The 21,848-nt window shown below is 41.4% G+C and overlaps 1 protein-coding gene across 2 annotated transcripts; it reads left to right on the forward strand.

Moving 5' to 3' along the window:
- Positions 1-17,333: 17,333 nt before the first annotated feature.
- On the forward strand, positions 17,334-20,831 carry slc35c1 (solute carrier family 35 member C1). Of its 2 annotated transcripts, XM_010895896.5 has the most exons (3): positions 17,334-17,469; positions 17,978-18,480; positions 18,650-20,831. In XM_010895896.5, the coding sequence occupies exons 2-3, from the start codon at positions 18,009-18,011 to the stop codon at positions 19,219-19,221; spliced, it is 1,044 nt and encodes a 347-aa protein (XP_010894198.1). In that variant the 5' UTR covers positions 17,334-17,469; positions 17,978-18,008; the 3' UTR covers positions 19,222-20,831. The 2 variants fall into 2 exon arrangements, with proteins under 2 accessions (XP_010894198.1, XP_010894197.1); XM_010895895.5 differs by lacking the exon at positions 17,334-17,469 and having other exon boundaries at positions 17,510-18,480.
- The last annotated feature ends 1,017 nt before the right edge of the window (positions 20,832-21,848 follow it).

A 21,848-nucleotide genomic window follows, 5' to 3' on the forward strand; every position in this document is an offset into this window, starting at 1 on the left:
AGCCAGCTTGCATCCACACGTTATGTTAACCCTCTACACGCTGCCACGTCAATATGTAACTGCAGCTAACAGCAATCACATTACCTAGACTATGAAGAATACATAGATTGAGTTTTGTACCGGAAAATGTCATGCTTGGAAACAAAACAAGGTTTATTATAATATTATTGAGAACCCGACAAAGCTTGTCACAAATATATTCAAGCATTAAGTTACGTGAAATATTGAGACATGTCTGGGCCTTAGCTGCGCAATCCGCGACAGAAACAGTTAATTGTTAAAAATAAATAAAACATACACACATGAATATGAAATGTGTATAAAAATACATATGCATGTCTAGCGAATGGATGTCATCCTTCTTTTCCTAAATCAGATACAGCACTACTTTACTACTCACCAGCATCCAACAAACGTCTGAAGTATGATGAGTGCACTCACGCGTGTTCCGTACAGATTTACCCGAACCAGCGTATTCAAACTAGACTACAGCGACAACCAAACTATCAATCAATCAATCGAATGTATTTATAAAGCCCTTTTTACAACAGCAGTTGTCACAAAGTGTTTTACAGAGACACCCGGCCTTAAACCCCAAGGAGCAAACAACAGTAGTGTTGGATTATAAAATTACTAACTATACAGGTGCTGGTCATAAGATTAGAATATCATCTAAAAGTTGATTTATTTCAGTAATTCCATTCAAAAAGTGAAACTTTTATATTATATTCATTCATTATACACAGACTGATATATTTCAAATGTTTATTTATTTTAATTGTGATGATTATAACTGGCAACTAATGAAAATCTCAAATTCAGAATCTCAGAAAATTTGAATATTACTTAATACCAATACAAAAAAAATATTTTTAGAAGTATGAGCATGTACAGCACTCAATACTTAGTTGGGGCTCCTTTTGCCTGAATTACTGCAGCAATGCGGTGTGGCATTGAGTCGATCAGTCTGTGGCATTGCTCAGGTGTTATGAGAGCCCAGTTTGCTCTGATAGTGGCCTTCAGCTCTTCTGCATTGTTGGGTCTGGCGTATCGCATCTTCCTCTTCACAATACCCCATAGATTTTCTATAGCGTTAAGGTCAGGCGAGTTTGCTGGCCAATTAAGAACAGGAATAACATGGTAGCTTTGGTACTGTGTGCAGATGCCAAGTCCTGTTGGAAAATGAAATCTGCATCTCCATGAAGCTGGTCAGCAGCAGGAAGCATGAAGTGCTCTAAAACTTCCTGGTAGACGGCTGCATTGACCTTGGACCTCAGAAAACACAGTGGACCAACACCAGCAGATGACATGGCACCCCAAACCATCACTGACTGTGGAAACGTTACACTGGACTTCAAGCAACGTGGATTCTGTGACTCTCCTCTCTTCCTCCAGACTCTGGGACCTTGATTTCCAAAGGAAATGCAAAATGTACTTTCATCAGAGAACATAACACAGCAGCAGTCCAGTCCTTTTTGTCTTTAGCCCAAGCGAGACGCTTCTGACGATGTGTCTTGTTCAAGAGTGGCTTGACACAAGGAATGCGACAGCTGAAACCCATGTCTTGCATACGTCTGTGCGTGGTGGTTCTTGAAGCACTGACTCCAGCTGCAGTCCACTCTTTGTGAATCTCCCCCACATTTTTGAATGGGTTTTATTTCACAATCCTCTCCAGGGTGTGGTTATCCCTATTGCTTGTGCACTTTTTTCTATCACATCTTTTCCTTCTCTTTGCCTCTCTATTAATGTGCTTGGACACAGAGCTCTGTGAACAGCTCTTTAGCAATGACCTTTTGTGTCTTGCCCTCCTTGTGCAAGGTGTCAATGGTCGTCTTTTGGACAGCTGTCAAGTCAGCAGTCTTCCCCATGATTGTGTTGCCTACAGAACTAGACTGAGAGCAGGTGTTTTGGGTTAATTAGCTGATTAGAGTGTGGCACCAGGTGTCTTCAATATTGAACCTTTTCACAATATTAACATTTTCTGAGATACTGAATTTGGGGTTTTCATCAGTTGTCAGTTATAATTATCAAAATTAAATATGTCAGTGTGTGTGGAATGAATGTATACATTATACAAGTTTCACGTTTTGAATGGAATTACTGAAATAAATCAACTTTTTGTTGGTATTCAAATTTTATGACCAGCACCTGTAGTTATAGGCCTAAACTTCAAAATACAGGGCTTTAACTGATTAACCTTTCAATACCTCATTGACATGGAAATGGACCAATAGTATTTGAGAAAAATCAGAAAAACATTTCTAGAGAGACAGGTTGTTACGAAGCTTCGGAACCCGTTTCAGTGAAAATAAAACACCCCTTAGATGATGTGTGAAGCTTTGTTTCTGCGCTGTACTGCATACTCATTCCCTCACTGTCCAGTTACAAAAGCTCAGTTGCCAGTTCAAAACAGGTTAAAGCCAACACAAATGTCGTCTCTCTTTGTTTACTCACTGATTAAACATGCACGTTTACATTGAATATTTACCTATTACTTATGCAAATAAAAACAAATGTTTAGGAAAAAATAACAATACACAATTTAAGTGTGAACAGGCTTTTGTCATAGCCTATTATAACTATATTGGCTTCGCATTGCAACTGACGGGAGTCCTTGAAGTGGATGACTGAAGCTTCCATTGAGCCAAAGCAACGTCATTGCAGTGATCATTATTTGACCTGCTATTAAAGATTTCAACCAGTATGTACCCTCAATGAGGCATCTCTTGGCAAGGCATCGAGAAATTAGCCTTTGTGCTGGAAAGCCTCATCGATTCAACAAGGCCTTGTTTGGCCATCACTAACGAATGGACTCAATTCGTACGACCACATCCATACATGAGCCAATCAGATGAGCATCTATGTTAGATGCACCTTTTGCTAAAGGTCCATTACGGGTAATTTTGAGCATGGTAGTTTATTATTATGTTTTGATAATATTTTAATGAACAATATGAGCTACAACTTTATTATTATAAAAACAAAATTCTGGTCGATGTTGGGGTGGCAGTTGTGGTTTCAAGGGTGGCCACGCCCCTGAAGTGAATAACACTGATAATCTCGTTATCATGGCACCTGTCAGTGGGTGGGATATTTTAGGCAGCAAGTGAACATTCTGTCCTCAAAGTTGATGTGTTAAAAGCAAGAAAAATGGGCAAGCGTAAGAATCTGAGCGACTTTGACAAGGGCCAAATTGTGACGACTAGACAACTGGGTCAGAGCATCTCCAAAACTGCAGCCCTGGTGGGGTATTCCTGGTCTGCAGTGGTCAGTACCTATCAAAAGTGGTCCAAGGAAGGAAAGGCAGTGAACCGGCGACAGGGTCATGGGCGGCCAAGACTCATTGATGCAGGTGGGGAGCGAAGGCTGGCCCGTGTGATCTGATCCAACAGACGAGCTACTGTAGCTCAAATAGCTGAAAAAGTTAATGCTGGTATTGATAGAAAGGTGTCAGAACACACAGTGCATCGTACTTTGTTGTGTATGGGGCTGCGTAGCCACAGGCCAGTCAGGGTGTCCATGCTGACACCCTGTTCACTGCCAAAAGGGCCTACAATGGGCATGTGAGCATCAGAACTGGACCACGGAGAAATGGAAGAAGGCGGCCTGGTCTGATGAATCACATTTTCTTCTACATCACGTGGATGGACGGGTGCGTTTGTGTCGCTTACCTGGAGAACACATGGCACCAGGATGCACTATGAGAAGAAGGCAAGCCGGTGGAGGCAGTGTGATGCTTTGGGCAATGTTCTGCTGGGAAACATTGGATCCTACCATTCATGTGGATGTTACTTTGACACGTACCACCTACCTGAGCATTCTTGCAGACCATGTGCACCCTTTCATGGCAATGGTATTCCTGATGGCATTGGCCCCTTTCAGCAGGATAATGCACCCTGCCAAATAAAATTATATTCGTTCAGGAATGGTTTGAGGAACACAACAACGAGTTCAAGGTGTTGTCTTGGCCTCCATATTCCACAAATCTCATCAATCTAAATGAGCATTTGTGGGTTGTGCTGGACAAAGAGGTTGGATCTATGGAGGCCCCACCTCACAACTTACAGGACTTAAAGGATCTGCTGCTAACGTCTTGGTGCCTGATACCACAGCACACCTTCAGAGGTCTAGTGGAGTCCATGCCTCAACGGGTCAGGGCTGTTTTAGCCGCAAAAGGGGGACCTATACAATATTCGGCATGTGGTCATAATGTTATGGCCGATCGATGTATGTACATTGTTGAGACTTGGTGGAGGTATAGGCTTATTGGGATTGACATGTCAAAATAAATGCAAAAAGAAAATCTAGTTTTAACTTGTCAACTAATTAGGTAATATAGATTAAGAAGTGAATTCTGACAGCCTGAGGAGTAAGTTGTTATGATTTCCAGCCAGCTAGAAGCTACATCTTTTGTTAGTAAATTGGCAATTAAATTCACTGTAACTTATCAAACAACTAATTCTCCATTACCGAACGGTCAGTCTTCCATTGTCGTTTAATAAAATGAAATTCCCCCCATTCATCTTGATTCCGTTAGTGGAAGTAGCACCACCCAGCCAATTAGCTTTTTTTTTTTACCCACATTATCCATACTGCAGTAAGCATGGGACACCATTTGCTGATTTAAAAATACAACTTTTGCGACAACATTGGCCTATTTCTTTGTTGAAAAAAAATTATAAATCAGTACTCTCACAACACTGGCTGATGTTGATATTTTTATCTCCTCATGGGATGGGCTATCTACTCTCCCACTGAACAACCATGTTCTGACGTATAACATTTTCTACGGGTTGATGTTGAATCAATCACCAGCAACTTAAGTGTGGCTGGCTGCGTCTGTAGGTGACAGTTTCCCTCTGAGGGAAGAACGAGAGAGACTAGAGAATGAGGACAGAGGGAGGAAGCCAGGCGGTGGGCAACCCATTTTTAATGTGTTGTTTCATGGGCCGGTTGATGCCTGTCTTCTTTACCCACTGCGCTGTGGATTTCTTTGTCCCTTCGAAAATAATTCACAAGTCAAGCCAACACCACTGCTTTTGGTAAATAAAATAATAATATGAATAAACAAATTGCTTGCCAAAATTGCTTTCAGTAGTGATTCAAATGTATGACTAAGCATTCAGACAAGCCACTCAATAGCTATGTCATAACAGCTATGCTTTTGGTTGGTTCATTATTGTCATCATTACATACACAATATAGTATGTATACCCTTAATGCTAACGTACTCAAAGTGGTACCCATGAAATATACAGATCTGTGTATCTGCATGGCTGGACTCCCCAAAATAGGTTCTCCTGTCATCAAACATTTAAAGCCACATCAGGCGATGTGATTATATGAGGCCAGATTGAGGTACAAAAAAACGCACTTCAAATAAAACTTCTGCATAAAACATGTGTTGACACAACAGAATGGGTGACATTCACTCACTTTCTAACAAAATACACACATACGCTTTTCGTGAACACACTCTAACTCTCCCTACACTCTCCCGCCACTGTCCCCCACTTTCTCCCAAATCTCCCCCACTCTCTATCTCTCAAACATATAGGCACAGCACCCACAGTTCTACACACCCACTCGTTCTATTTGTCTACATCCGGTCCAATCGATAAGGGGACTGACATAGTGGGTGTGTTTGCGTGACAGGACGGGAGATGGTGGTGTCTCTACTCTGTCCCTCGATCTGCCACATTCCCGTGACACCAGCAGGGCAAAGGACGGAAAGAGAGCGAGGAAAGAAGGACAGCAGGTGACAGACTCTCCCTCGCTGAGTCATTGCAGTGTCACATTTCAAAATACTATGACAATTCCTCCTTGGCAGTTAGCCTGAAACTGCAGCTAACGCTACCACGCTCCGTGTTCCTGAAATGAAGAGCAGACTTAATTGGCTATCTTCCATCAACCAGGCAGGCAGGCGGGTGTATAATTCATTGTGCAGATGTTCCTGTAATGAATGATACTGATGACGGGTTGGCCAACTCGCCCCTGAATTCACACATTTCACTCCGACCTCCCTTAGCTACCGGGTTAAACGGAGTCCGGAAGCTTCCGGACCTTTTCTCATCAGCCCTTCACTCTGAACCATGGTGGGATTGGATGAGGGGGAAAAAACAACAAGAGCCTCCGTGATAAAGGTGCTATCCATCATTTCAGTCAGGGGTTGGACACCCCGTTCCTTTAGAGCCAGAGGGTGACTGTGTTTTGTTTTATTTATTTAACTGCTCTTGAAGGCGAGGCGTGTTGGATTTAGTCAGTAACAAACAGATGCATTTTGTCAATGGTGGTGATGTGCAGTTTGTTGTTCATGCAAATCCTTCTTTATGAACGCGTGATTTTTAAGGACTTGGGTGTCAGGACTTCGAGTGACTTGTGCCGCAGTTATGCAGGCAAGGGTAGGATTAATCTGTTCTCCTCTCATCTGGTTCTGCAGCTCCAGAGATGAGCTTCAAGCATCGGTCCATACAATGCCCCCCAGAATAATACCATACAAACACCACATTGTGCTTATTCACCGCCACCGTCTGGCTTATAGATTTGGCCTCCCAAAAGATCAATAAGTGAAATGATATCCCTAGCAAACACACTTACAATGTTTGACCCTCACTTGTGTAATTTTCTGTCGCATGAAAATAAGCTCATGGTGAACAAGAGTCTCCTTTCAATGTTTTTGTCCATGATTCACAGGTGGTAGGTTGTGTGTGCGCGCTGAGCATTATGGAATCAAATGAATCAAATTAGTTGAAATATAATTTATTTTCACTGAGCAAGTTGAAAGATTCAAGTCAGTAGAAAGAGACGAACTTCCATCACTACTCGGCTGGTTAGTTTAGGGACTAAATTCAGACACCTGCATGACCCGTCTCTAGAAACATGACTGTTCATCCCAGATTTAAGTATTGAACATAAATAATAAAAGTTGGACCATACATTCCCCCTTCCCAATTTCCACAGTCGTGCCGCAATAAACATATTCATTAGAAATTATAAGCACACTGTGCAATAAAATAAGATTGAACACTCAAACATCCTTTGGAAAATAAGTCTGGGGAATAAATCATTGTACTTTTGTACTTAACAACTTGTCTATAAGATATAGTTCATTTAAATGAGTCAAAATGCATGACATTCATTTGAATGAGTTAAAATGCATGTATGACATCCATTTAAATGAGTAAGCATGCATGACATTCATTTGAATGAGTTAAAATGCATGTATGACATCCATTTAAATGGGTCAACATGCATGTATGACATTGTGAACGGATTGGTTTGACTGGCGTCATGTGACGACATAGAGTAACTGCAGGGTATATGGGCTTAATTTGTGAAGGGCCGGTCTGAAACACATGACCACTGCACTCTACCACACTCACTGTCCACTATTTCAATGTGTAAACAAGAGAATTACGTGCGTGGGGGAATTATCCTCAAATTGGTTACTATTGATTAAGACGTGAAACACTTACCTGAGCACTACACTGAGCCAGAGTGGCGCTAAACTTCTCGAAAAGGTCATGTTCTAACATTTTCATGAACCCATTCGTTATTGACAGAAAACAGCAAACAGCCCAGTTGGAGCCCGGCCTCAAACAGATAAACACTCTCATGTTTGCCTAACAGACTGGGTAACCACGATAGACCCCTTTTCCTGGCAAATGGGCTCAGTGGAGCGTCGGTATCGTAAACAGACATCCACATGTTCCTCCTTGATGGCCACGCCCCCCCCGGGCGGGAGTCTACACATCTCTGTACTGGTGTGTGTGTTTCTGTGAATAATCTGTGCTAGTTTCAATTGAGCAAACAGGGATAAGGGATTCCAGCCAAATGTAATAGCAAAGTCACAGATGGTGCCTCTGTGGAAGGTCAAATGGTAATATTTAATTGGAAATGTATTTTATAAACAAATGATTGTTTGCTAGGAGTCAGGGTGACTAAGAGCCGAGGATGCCTGTATGATGTGTTTGTACGTGTGTGTGTGTGTGTCAGTACGTGTGTAAACACGAATGCATGCTACGTGAGCGTGTGCTCCATGTGTCGCATTAGGAACATGTGTGTGTGTTGTGAGTCACATTTACATATGCAGTACCAGTCAAGTGATTGGGTAAGTGTGTCCAAACCATCTGACTTGCACTGTATGTAAAACCCATATGTGCCTATTTACTGTATGTAAAATCCATACGTGCCTATTTACTGTATGTAAAATCCATACGTGCCTGTTTACTGTATGTAAAATCCATACGTGCCTATTTACTGTATGTAAAATCCATACGTGCCTGTTTACAGTATGTAAAATCCATACCTGCCTGTTTACTGTATGTAAAATCCATACGTGCCTGTTTACAGTATGTAAAATCCATACGTGCCTGTTTACAGTATGTAAAATCCATACGTGCCTGTTTACTGTATATAAAATCCATACCTGCCTGTTTACTGTATGTAAAATCCATACGTGCCTGTTTACAGTATGTAAAATCCATACGTGCCTGTTTACTGTATGTAAAATCCATACCTGCCTGTTTACTGTATGTAAAATCCATACGTGCCTGTTTACAGTATGTAAAATCCATACGTGCCTGTTTACTGTATGTAAAATCCATACGTACCTGTTTACAGTATGTAAAATCCATGCATGCCTGTTTACTGTATGTAAAATCCATAACTGCCTGTTTACTGTATGTAAAATCACTACGTGCCTGTTTACTGTATGTAAAATCACTACGTGCCTATTTACTGTATGTAAAATCACTACGTGCCTATTTACTGTATGTAAAATCCATACCTGCCTGTTTACTGTATGTAAAATCACTACGTGCCTGTTTACTGTATGTAAAATCACTACGTGCCTGTTTACTGTATGTAAAATCACTACGTGCCTATTTACTGTTCCTTCTGAACCGTAGGGCCACACCGTGTATGTATTTACAACTCCTGTATGTCTTCACTGCCGCCCAGTCGCTGTCGCGGCGTGACTCGTAAATCCTCGCCACATTGGTCTGCTGTCCGTCTTGGTGAGGCCCGCCCGGCTCCTCCTTGTCTGATGAGGTAAAGACAGCAGGGTGGATTGTTTTTTGACGAGCGCATCAGTCAGATCGCAGAGGCTTTATTAGGCTGCTCATAAAGGGACATATGCGCTATCCCGGCCCCGCTGTTCGCCGTGACAACGCTTTGCCCAGCGATAAGCAGGGTTATTTACGACCCCCTGGTCCTCGTTCCGGAGGCGGAGACGCTCGAGGATTCATTTAGAGGGACGTTAAACGGCACAGGGAACACGCAACGTGCCCGACTTCGAGCACCGAGCGCCGTTTATCGATGCATGTTACAGGGGTTGACTTGGTTGATGTGGAATGGGGATAAACACGCCCCATTCCAATATCACTTCCTGGAACCAGAAAAGAAGTGGGAAAACGCATGGAGCGATGTGCTGCGCTGCGATTCCACAAAACGGCTTCCATAGCGACTCGGGCCTAAACTGACAGTCCCTTCCAGGCACAGAACCAGACTGCAGGAGCGGCAGCTCTGAAGACAAAGCCCAACACAACAAGGCCTGGGCTCATCAGTCAGAGAACCCGCTAACCCCCCCCACCCCCACTCCCACCCCCACTCCCACCCACCGCACACAGACAGACACTGCGGGGCCACATCACAACCGGGAGCTACTGACACATTGCCCTCAAAGGCCCTGTGCCACTGAGCATATCGCTGAGGCCTCCAGGCATCAGGTAGCTTCTGCTTCTGTCAAAGAGCTCAACCTCAAGGAGCCAAGAAGACACACAGAGACACAAACAATGGTAAGCGCACACACAGAAACACACTGACACACACATTCACACACACAGACACACCATGCAGTGCGGTTGAAAGCCTGTCAGCCTTGTGTTGGACGTGCACGTCAGGTTTTTTGTAACCTCTCCTCACCCAGAGTTTTCAGCCGTTTGTTAGTTTCAAAACTGTCTTTTTCTATTCCCTGAACAGACACATAGACACATAGTAGACGCTGGTGAACATTGTGCAATTTTAAAACGTCAATGATAATGTTTGAAACAAGAAGATGTTTTACCTTAACCAAACTGTTCACTCGGCACAGCCAGAAGAGGACTGGTCACCCCTCTAAGCCTGGTTCCTCTCTATTTTTCTTCCTAAATGTTGGCCCCTCTTAGGGAAGTTTTCCTAGCCACTGTGCTTCAACACTGTTGTTGCTTGCTCCTTGGGGTTTCAGGCTGGGTGTTTTGTAAAAGCACTTTGTAAAAACTGCTGATGTAAAAAGGGCTTTATTATCAAATTTGATTGATTGAATAAGGTGAAATAGCAAACAAGCAAATTGCACAATTCATACATCGAAAAAATTCTATGTGCTTTACAAAGAAAAATATGTGAAAGTACAATAACAATAAAATGAAATAGAGGGGATAAAGAATATATTTATTGATATCCGTCAAGTTGAATGTGGACCTTAAGTTAATTATTATTTTCATATATTCTCGGATGAATGGAGGTCCGGCCTTTGACCAGGCTACTCCAGCACATTGACCTTTTTGTTTTTAAGTCATTGTTGGCTATTTTGGATCATAATCCTGCTGGAAGATGAATCTTGTCCCAAGTCTCTTGTAGACTTAAGGAGGTTTTCTTACAGGATTTCTCTGTACTTTGCTCCATACATTTTGCCCATAATCTTTTCAGGCCCTGACAGAGGGAAACATTCTCATGACATGATGCTGCCGCCATCCCGTAGAGAAGGTGTTGTCAGGATTAGGCTCAGTGTTGAGTACAAAAAACTCCATGTTGGTGTCATCAGACCACAGAATCTTCTTCCTCTTGATCTCAGTCACCCAACACGCCTTCTGACATACTCTAGCTGAGAGTTGCTGTGAGTTGTTTTGTTTTTGTCACTCCCATGAAGGCCACTTTATGTATGCACATTGTCTCCCAGCTCAGCTATGGAAGACTCAGTCCTATAGAGTTGCCATAGGTGGCCTTCCTGACTAGTGCTCTTCTTGCCCAGACACTCCCTTTTTAGGGACAACCTGTTTTAGACAGATTTACGTGCCATATTCTCTCTCTTTCTTAATAAAGGTCATTAGTATGCCCCTGAGGATATCCCTTGCCTTGAAAATGTTATTATATCTTACCCCTGGTTGGAGCTGTCTGAAGAACATTAATGTATGTTCTGTTTTATACTTGTAAAAATTCACAGTTGTAATAAATTTAGAACAATTTGCAGATTGTGTTTTTCACTTTGACATTATGGACTTTTTTTGTGGTTATCAGCCGCAAGAATGCTTAATTAAATACGTTTAGATTTAATGTTGTTACAAAATAAAAAAGTCCAAGGGGGGAGAAAACCATGAGAGCCACTGTGTGTGTGTGTGTGTGTTAGTGTGTGTATGTGTACGTGTGTGTGTGTGTGTGTGTGTGTGTGGTGAGTGTGTGTACGTGTGGCAATATACAGACAGACAGACAGGCAGAGACAGACAGACAGACAGATAGACAGATAGATATATTATTATCTATCTAATATTATTATTATTTACTGTTTCTCTCTGTGTCATTATCCCCACCAGGCAATTTACAAACTTGATCGCTTGATTGCAAAAAAAGCATTAAAAAAGATTCTAAAGGAGTTCATATTTAAGGGTGTGTGAACCGGAACACATCAGAGAGAACAACCATATGGCTCAGATCAAAACCTTCCGCATCGGAAAGAAGAACTCGGGCTAATTAAACACTTCCCTATTCATCCAGCTCCGATAATTAGAGGAATTTATTCCACATCAATATTTCAACCCCGTCAGCAGAAAGCACAGGGCCACAGGAGACCCCCCAGATCCCCCTCCCCCGAACCAAAAAAAGATCTACATTCTGCCCTTTTTTGGTCATACAGTGGGGAGAAAAAGTATTTGATACACTGCCGATTTTGCAGGTTTTCCTACTTACAACGCATGTAGAGGTCTGTAATTTTTATCATAGGTACACTTCAACTGTGTCCAGGCCCGTCTGAAGTCTGCCAATGACCATCTGGATGATCCAGAGAAGGAATGGGAGAAGGTCATGTGGTCTGATGAGACATAAATAGAGCGTTTTGGTCTAAATTCCACTCGCCGTGTTCGGAGGAAGAAGAAGGATGAGTACAACCTCAAGAACACCATCCCAACCGTGAAGCATGGAGGTGGAAAAATCATTCTTTGGGGATGCTTTTCTGCAAAGGGGACAGGACGACTGCACCGTATTGAGGGGAGGATGGATGGGGCCATGTATCGCGAGATCTTGGCCAACAACCTCCTTCCCTCAGTAACTCCCATTCCCTCAATTACTTAAAAATCATGCAATGTGATTTTCTGGATTTTTGTTTTAGATTCCGTCACTCACAGTTGAAGTGTACCTATGATAAAAATTACAGACTTCTACATGCTTTGTAAGTGGGAAAACCTGCAAAATCAGCAGTGTATCAAATACTTGTTCTCCCCACTGTATCTGTCGGATTAAGGTTGCGATGGTGATTAATGAGTTACTCCGCTCTGACTTTCTGCTCTCTTGAAGAAGAGCATGATGGGATTGGGGTGCTAAAGTGTTAATGAGATTAGCAACACTTTCGAAAGTTTAGTGCATCCAGAGTTCAGGCTGTACAGGCAGTTGGTTGCTTTTCATTAGACTTTAAATTATATATACATAGACACTGCAGCTAAAAGCCCATATTAGCCGGACCAAAATCACAGATGTCACCCACATTATTGATTCTCAAGACTCAAAGATTCAACAAAAAAGTAGTCAAAAAAACACTGAAAGATTGGATCATAGATTATGTGCTGGAGTCTAGGGAGGTTTTTCTAGCCACTGGGCATCAACATCTGCATCACTTAATTCTTGAGGTTTTAGGCTGGTAATCTCTCCAAACCATCCAAGCATGTTGTGGATAATGCGGACATTATAAGGATTTATAAAATAAATGTGATTATTATTATTTGATTGATTGCTAACTAAATATTTAAAACATATATACTATGTATAAAAGAAAATTATAATCTACATTAAGCCACAATAATTACCATTGAAATTGAAACAACTAGACATGCAAGCGGTTACAATTATTCCAGAAACCAAGGTCTCGGTAATATTTGCATATTTTATATATCAGAGATGCATAACATTTTTATATTTTTTTCGTCTATCACTCAATGACTTTATTTTGTCTCATTTGACTGTGTTCATATTTTATACCATGGCCTGTAAAACTTTTATAGTAGGGAACGAGAGTGTTAGCGCAAGAAAGATAGATAGAGAGAGAGGGTCCCATTCTATTAATGAAGTGTTACTAAAATGATACACACACAAGCACTAGTCAGAAATAATGCATTACAGAGTAAGACAGCCTCTGGACTGGAGTCTTCTCATTGATCAAACAAACACTCTAGCTGAGCCACGCCTCCTTAACCAATGTGATAACACTTTTAAACAAGCAGCAAAATGAACCAGGCCCTCAGGTGGCAGTGCACAGGCGTGGAAACTAAAGCACACTCATTTTCCCTTCATTAGCTCCGCAACTGCAACCAGTGAGGCCAAGAGTGGGCAATCATCTCCCGAGGAGAGGAGGAGCGACGTGCAGTATGCGCATTTGAACTTCAAGAGTTGATACGTCCAGTTGTGATGGAAACTAAGAGTGGTTTGCCATGGCTGGCCCGATTGCACCATTCTCATTGGCCAGAACCAAAGCAGTGATTTACGGACCCCTTTCTCTGTTAGCGCGAACAGTGCAGCAAAAGGGCCAATGTGTGCCATGTCCATTTTCTGAAGAAAAACCACTGTACTTGCATATTGTAAGGAACTACAGCTTATATTTTACAGAAATCCGGAAGCACGGTTAACTTTAATTATTGACTCTTGTCCCTCCCCTGACACTCTCTAAGGCTGAGATAACCACGACAGGAGCATGCATCAAGCCAGTTTGAGCTTTAAAATAGCTGGAAACACATCAATAAATAGTCAAAGAGCTTTCTTTGAGTTGGCGTGTGGTGTTCTGCAACAACAACCTCTCAGTGTTTATCTGTGTTGCTAAATGAGAGGATTAAACTCTGGTCCTCCCACTGGTGAAGAGCTGTATTATTCACTCCAGGAACTTGACCACGGTCTAGAAGAGAACAGGACTGAGAACAAAGGAGGAACTGGAGAAATATTCCAGGGGAGAAAACCGCTCCCTGTGTCTCTCTATCTCCGAGCTGGCACGACGAGTTGGCCCAAAACCGGTGGTTGTAGCCCAGCCACCCATCTGAGCTAATACACTACATTATGTAAGAGCCATAATTGAGGGCGGGGTTCTGTTGGCTTCATACGATGGCACATAAAGCACACTGGCCTGCACTTGCCAGGATATTTAGAGAGTGAGTGAGAGGGTGCGCATCCCAAACGGCACCCTATATTATTGTGCAGTGTACTACTTTTAACCAGACCCCAATGGTCCCTGATCAAAACAGGGCACTCTGAAGGGTGAAATCAGGGGAGGGCTCCCTAGCAGAACCTAGACCACAGAGGATAAATGAGCTATCTCTTCAGAATGAAATGGCAGTGTAGAGCTATTAAGGATTCTTTAACTATTCAGTGGGACAATCATTACTGTAATTCTACATGCAATGTAGCAGGCATATGTGGGACAACTTACAGCTATTCGTTGCAGCTGAGGATACATAAACCCAGGACGACAATGGTATGGCTATGGTGAGGTGGTTGCTATAAAGATAATCTTTGTCACAGGAAGGAGATAGGTAACTACACTAAATATATATATATATATATATATATATATACAGTGGGGAGAACAAGTATTTGATACACTGCCGATTTTGCAGGTTTTCCTACTTACAAAGCATGTAGAAGTCTAATTTTTATCGTAGGTACACTTCAACTGTGAGTGACGGAATCTAAAACAAAAATCCAGAAAATCACATTGTATGATTTTTAAATAATGAATTTGCATTTTCTCGCATGACATAAGTATTTGATACATCAAAAAAGCAGAACTTAATATTTGGTACAGAAACCTTTGTTTGCAATTACAGAGATCACTCACAGTTGAAGAGTACCTATGAGAAAAATTATAGATTTCTACATGCTTTGCAAGTGGGAAAACCTGCAACATCGGCAGTGTATCAAATACTTGTTCTCCCCACTGTATAAAACAAAATATACAAAAGCTTACTGATATAAATAACCAGAGCAACCTCCAGTGGCCAATGTCAGCTACACAGCCAAATCCCATCCAATAGCTACAGCATGTATCAAAAAGAATTACAGCTCCAATATGGTCTTAAACTTTTTATATCTCTTTGCCACAGGAAACTGTGGAAGTCATTTGGAAGATTAAGTGCAGTGGGTTTCTTTTTTCAGGAGTCCTTAACCCACAGTGTTTTTGAGTATTATACCAATTATGTCTCACCATAATATAAAAGATCAAATCAAATCTCAGAATTCTCAAACAATGGCTTTTCATACATTTGTGTTGATGAACAATGTCCTCTTATAATCTCCCCTGACAGAGCCAGAAGCAGAGTGGCCACCCTCACCAATCCACTCTAGCATCCCAAACGACACCCCAGTTCCTCTCGAGATTCTGACATTCCTACAGATTTCCTCTAAGCTCCTTCCTGTTGTTGCTTGCATTTTAGGGTTTGAGGGCTGGGTAGATGCACTATATGCAGTTTGTCACATCTGCTAATGTAAAATATATTTTTATTGATTGCTGTCCGTGATGCTGCTAAGATAGCCAATAATGGATTAATAGTATCTTAAACTTATACAGCTCTTTTCATTTCTAGAACAATTTCAAAGCAAAACATTACCAGAGGAAAATCATTAACCAGGGTTAATTCCATTGAGATTCCAATCAATTCAAAAACCTACCCAAATTCCAATTTCAAATTCTTCTAGTTAAAAAGTATGGAAGAAACTTGAGAATGAACACAACCCTTGTTGCTCACCAAGGTTCTGTCACTGGATGGAGAGGGTGGGAAAGCTACAAAGCTTCAGAAGAAAAACAAATCAGTGTCCCAACACACACACTACAAACCTGGAAAAACTGCAAAAATAAAATAAAAGGACAACTGTCTGTAATCTTATCTTTAGCCGACAACATAATCCTGCTTTTGACTGTACCTCCATCTACTGGCCTAAACACATTACTGCTTATAAAGAGTATGGTCAATGAGGGGCTGATGGTATGGAAAGACACCACATTATGGCATGATGTTTCTGTAGGGCGACAGAGTCTTGACTTGGTAATATCATGGAAGACAGTCACAGCCGAGTATATAAACTGGGTCTAATCATTCTAAACACGCCGTCACATTTCTAACCATTAGTACAGAAATAAAGCAGACAACTACTATAGACCAGAGCTTACTTGATACAAGACTGGTGCCCTGTCCTATATCACTAGCTCTCTTTCTCCCAAATTAATACATATACAGTATAACTCTGATTGTCTGTAACTATACTTTAGCATTTCCATTTGACTAGAAAATGGTGCACATTTTTCTCAGTTGTCATTGTGTTTTACTTGATTCACTTTAATAATGCACTTTAACACTAATAAAACTTATCAAAACTGAATCCACTGTAAAACAAAAAAGAAGAAGAAGTAGAATGCTTCTTATATTATACAATTTCCATCCCTAATATTTAGCAATAAGCTAATGCTAAATGTAGGCTAAATTAAAAGCATCAGATTTGGGACAAATCACACATTTGACCTAACATCTCATGTAGATGTAGTCTTAATGTGTGGTGATGTATCTTGGAATTCCTTGAAGAGGGTGATTAAAAATTGATGACATTGCAAAGGAGAGAACTCTTCAGCAAGGCTTCCCCGGGGCACTGGAGACCATAACTGAGCTTCATGGATTGTTGTTCATAGACTCACTGTTTCCAATTCGCCTAACAGCAGAAGTTCCACCTATTCGAGACCCTGCAGAAAAGGAAATACAGCCACTCCTGATCTGCTAAACCGAAAGTTAATTTAAAATGTAATCTTGGGTTATTGGTGGTTCAGTCACAACAGCATGGTTCTGTTTCCGTCCCACAGGGTCTTTCAACTAGTCAGTTCAGAATAATACTTGAACCCAAGGGCTTTTGAAGTCAAAACAAAACTTATTATTTTTTTATTTTTTATTTTTTTGTAATGGGTATTTTAATCACTAATATCAGATATTTGTGTATTTTGGAGGGCGAAAAAAGAATTGAGCGGCCTTGCACAAACGCGGCATCCGTCCGGTAAGCAGTAACTCAGGAAAATCAAGGAAAGGGACACAATAGGCCTAGCCTACACCTGTAATCAGTACAGCAAACCGGACCTGTGGGGGAGTAGACCGGAGTATACGAGATACTGTTTCCTTTACTTCCTTGTTTACTGTGCTATGTGATAGTCGCAACATTTACGCCTTAAGATTGTGAACGTTTACAAGATTTGACGGCAGCTAGGTAAGTCTAGTTATATTCAAATCGTTTTATTGGTGTAATAGAAACGAGGAGAGAGAATTAATGAATTATTCATTATAATTTGTGTAGGCCTGTAAGTGCTTAACGTTGTGATCTTGTTTGTGGGCATGTTACGTTATGTAGTTCAGGTCTAGGAGTGGCATATACGGTAGTCTACAAAAGCAACATAACTGTTATTAATAGTCATTTTTAACTTATTGCGTTTTAAGTTTCAGGATATTGCCGAATTGTTCCCACCATAGTACAACTCTAGCACTGTGTCTTTAAAAAGAAACGTCATATAGTGCAGGAAGTTGTCACTGGGAGAGGGCATTCTGTTTTTGTTCGATGTCGTACCGGTCTATATAGTAAATACATTGGTCGAAGCAAAAATAATAGCGACCTATATATACCTATTTAGTAATGGCTGTATTTTGTTTGTACACGAATGTTGCAGTTTTCTAACTCTGTCTGTTACATATTTTTCCTACATGATTTCCATCATGAACAGGGTACAACTCAAACGCTCGAAAATCCTGAGAATGGCATTCGCGAGTTCGGACATGGATGGAAAAGGCGAGACGTTCTTACTTCGAGCCCTCAAAATAGCTGCTGTGGTGGCACTTTATTGGTTCATTTCAATAACCATGGTGTTTCTAAATAACTACTTACTGGATAGTAAAAATTTGGACGCGCCGCTGTTTGTGACATTTTATCAGTGCCTTGTGACTGTTGTACTGTGCTATGGCATGCACGTGCTATCCCACTTGTGTCCGGGTGTCATCGACTTCCCCTCCGTCAAGTTCGACCCAAAGGTATCCCGGGAGGTTCTGCCGTTGTCCATCGTGTTCATTGGGATGATAACCTTCAACAACCTGTGCCTAAAACATGTAGGGGTGGCCTTCTACACTGTCGGCAGATCGCTCAGTACTGTCTTCAACGTCCTACTGTCCTACATAATCCTGAAACAGACCACGTCCCTCTATGCCATTATATGTTGCTGCGTCATTCTGGGTAGGTGGTAAAAATAAGTAGCCTATTCATCCTAGCAACTTATTTAATATCCTGTAACAGATTCCTTTCTAACACACCAGAGTAAGACTTCAATTAAATCCTGAATTGGCCATATTCTAAACTTAATGTGGCAATCATGTTAATGCATCCTTTGTTTCTTTCCGGTCAGGTGGGTTCTGGTTGGGTGTGGACCAGGAAGGTGTGGCAGGCTCCCTGTCTTGGATGGGTGTATTTTTTGGGGTGCTGGCAAGTGCCTGCGTCTCCCTCAATGCCATTTTCACCAAGCGGGCTATGCCTGCGGTCGACGGGAACATCTGGAAGCTCTCCTTCTACAACAACATAAACGCCTGCATCCTCTTCATCCCTCTCATCCTCGTCTTCGATGAGATCAGCCACCTGGCCAAATTTAGCCGCCTGGGCGACCCCAAGTTCTGGGGCATGATGACGCTGGGTGGAGTGTTCGGTTTCGCCATTGGCTACGTGACCGGCCTCCAGATAAAGTTCACAAGTCCACTGACGCACAATGTGTCGGGAACGGCCAAGGCCTGCGCTCAGACCGTCATCGCGGTGGTTTATAACCACTCAAGTAAAAGCTTCCTCTGGTGGACTAGTAACCTGATGGTCCTCGGGGGGTCTTCTGCATACACCTGGGTCAAGGGCATGGAGATGAAGAAGGTCCAGGTTCCCCAGGAGGAGTCCAAACAGAAACTGCTGGATGAGAAAAGCGATGAGAGGGTGTAGGTGGGGGGGACTGAGAACATTTTGCCAGTGCCGTGGACACAGAGGTTGTTTCTGTGTTCGACGTTATTCTGAACGTCTGGGCTAGGCCTGTCGGTCGGAATTACTGTTGCCACGGGCAGATTGCACAAACAGCCGTTTAAGAAGGCCATGGGGTACTTATTTTTTGTGAAGGGACCTTTTTTGTTTTATAACTATATTATTTGTTTTGGGATCAAGATTAGTGGCCTTTGGTAATAGTGTCCTTAGATTGGTATTTAATCTCCTTTGATCTGTTAAGGTAATTCCGTGGGTATATGGATAACCTTAATCAATACTGTCTGTATTCTGACAGTATTCAAACCTATTTTTGTTCATTATTTACAAGCCATTTCTGTAGGATACTGTCCAAATAAAGTGACACCATTATGCCGTTGGCCCACATGGTTTTCGGAATGTGATGGATGATGGCAGTAAGACAAGATTGTTTCCTGTTTTATGACTGGTTATTGGGTGTACCGTTTCCTATGGAGGGTTGGAACGGACTCTGACGGAGACACGGCGGAAGCTCACCTTTCTTAATAATTGATGAAGCCCGTAGCTTTAATGTGCTGTTGACATCACTCATCTTTGTGGCTGTGGCTCTGAGGTGGAGAACAACGCAAAACGTCAAGCGATGGTTGGTTCCTCTAAGCTTTTGTAGGGGAACCTCAAATTGAGTAATTGACTACCATTGTTGATTTAATGGTCTGAACTGTTTACGGGACTGACATGATTTTATTTTGACTGTTTTAAGTGTTTTGTTTTTTTGTCTTCAGAGAAACTGGCCTTGAAAGGAATGTTGACTTCATTCCTTATCATAAATGAAGATGAGTAGCCAGTGGCATGTAACTATTTAATTAATTTCTGTCAGTGCTGGACTGAGACGTTGCACTCTAAAATGGCTTTCTTAAAGTAACTTAGCTTGATCTATTATAATTTCATACCAATCAGAAAAAGGAACTAGGACAATAGAAAATAGAATTTTCATGCAGATCCTCGGGTGGTAATTTGAGACCCTGTGAAGTGTGTGGCTCCTAAATGATCCTTCTCCCTGGGGTCTCTGCCACCTTCAAACGTGTCAAGAGGAGGTGTGAATATTGTGAAATTATTCAAATTCACACAAAATAATGGATAACCTTTCGTAACTGTTAGATGCATTGGATTTCCAGACTTGACACACAAAGAAATATCTTGTGTTTCTATGTCATACGGAGATATACGTCTTTTACTTTGACAAGGGATTGTTTCATTCAAGTCACTAGTCTTGATAGGTTTATTCATTCTCTACCCATTTTCTGGAAGTAACTGCCGAGGGTTTTATCAGCAGCACGTGATAATTGAGTTCCAGTTTGAGATTGGGTCTCATTTACAGTTTTGCTTCTGTGTCCCATATATTAAAAAATATATTTTGCTCAGGATATGTTTTTGGAAGATAAAATATATAGGATTTCCAAAACTGTGGTTGGCCTATATAGCCTGGAGTATAATCTCCATTTGGGGGTTTTTAAGAAAAAAATACTGATTCATTTGAACTTACTGAATGTGATATTTATATGGGTACATTTACAAAAATAAATTGACATTCCGTTAAATTGATGTTTCTCTTTTTTTGTCAATTCACATTTTTTTGCCGGACCGGGTAAATAGAGCTGGCCTGAAGAGCAAATGTCTGACTGAGTGATTGATCGACCCTTGTTAAATAACAGTGGTTAGAGACCTGGACTCTCGCACAGGAGACCAGTGTTCGAGCCTCTATACAGTCAAAGCATATTATGCATTAGGATTTGTTCAGGATAGACAAAAAACTCGCCACAACCAGAAGCTATGTTATAGTAAGCCTAAAATGTTATTGTTTTGCGGTTATGTTTCTGACTATATCTGGATGATTTTCAAAGTACGTATCTGTGCATGCTATATGGGGTAGCCTAATATACAGTAACTCAGAACCACTTGCACTGTAAAAGAGGGGTTTCCATGATTCTGTCGTCTAGTAAGACTATTACTGCCTAATATGCGGTTAAAATGGCCAGTGGCAAAAGCCATGAAGTTCATGCTGTTTGTGGTGGAAGTAAACTTAATAAGAAACATTAGTCAGTTTAACACAATGCTTAATTGTGTTTAGCGAAATATTCAAACTTGGTGTGATGTTAATGTGTGACAAAATGATATGTCAATACCAACACGCAACATACATATAGGTTTGTGGCTTGTTGGTTAAAGACACAGCCTCTCACATGGGAGACCCAAGTTCAAATACAGAGACTGCAAAAACATTCATCCCTTCTAATAAATGTGGCCAAAGTTAACTTCTCCTCTTGACTCCCCTCCTCTCACGATACTTCATCATGCCTTTGAAAAACCTTTAACAGAAGCATCCTACTCTAGAGGATCCGGTAACAAAAAATGATCTGTCCAGTGGTCTTAGCTGCTGCCTCTGAGCCCTACTGGTCTTTCAGCCACAACTGCCTCATCAACTGTCTCAACCAAAGAAAGCATCAAAAATGTGTCCCTGTCTTAGTAGCAGAAATCAAAGCACCCAGACAGGTTTTAGCAGCAAGCTTTACAAGCATTTGAAAAACAATAGATCAACTACTAAATTGCTTAGATTG

The sequence above is a fragment of the Esox lucius genome, chromosome 2, assembly GCF_011004845.1.
Source record: "Esox lucius isolate fEsoLuc1 chromosome 2, fEsoLuc1.pri, whole genome shotgun sequence".
Taxonomy (NCBI): domain Eukaryota; kingdom Metazoa; phylum Chordata; class Actinopteri; order Esociformes; family Esocidae; genus Esox; species Esox lucius.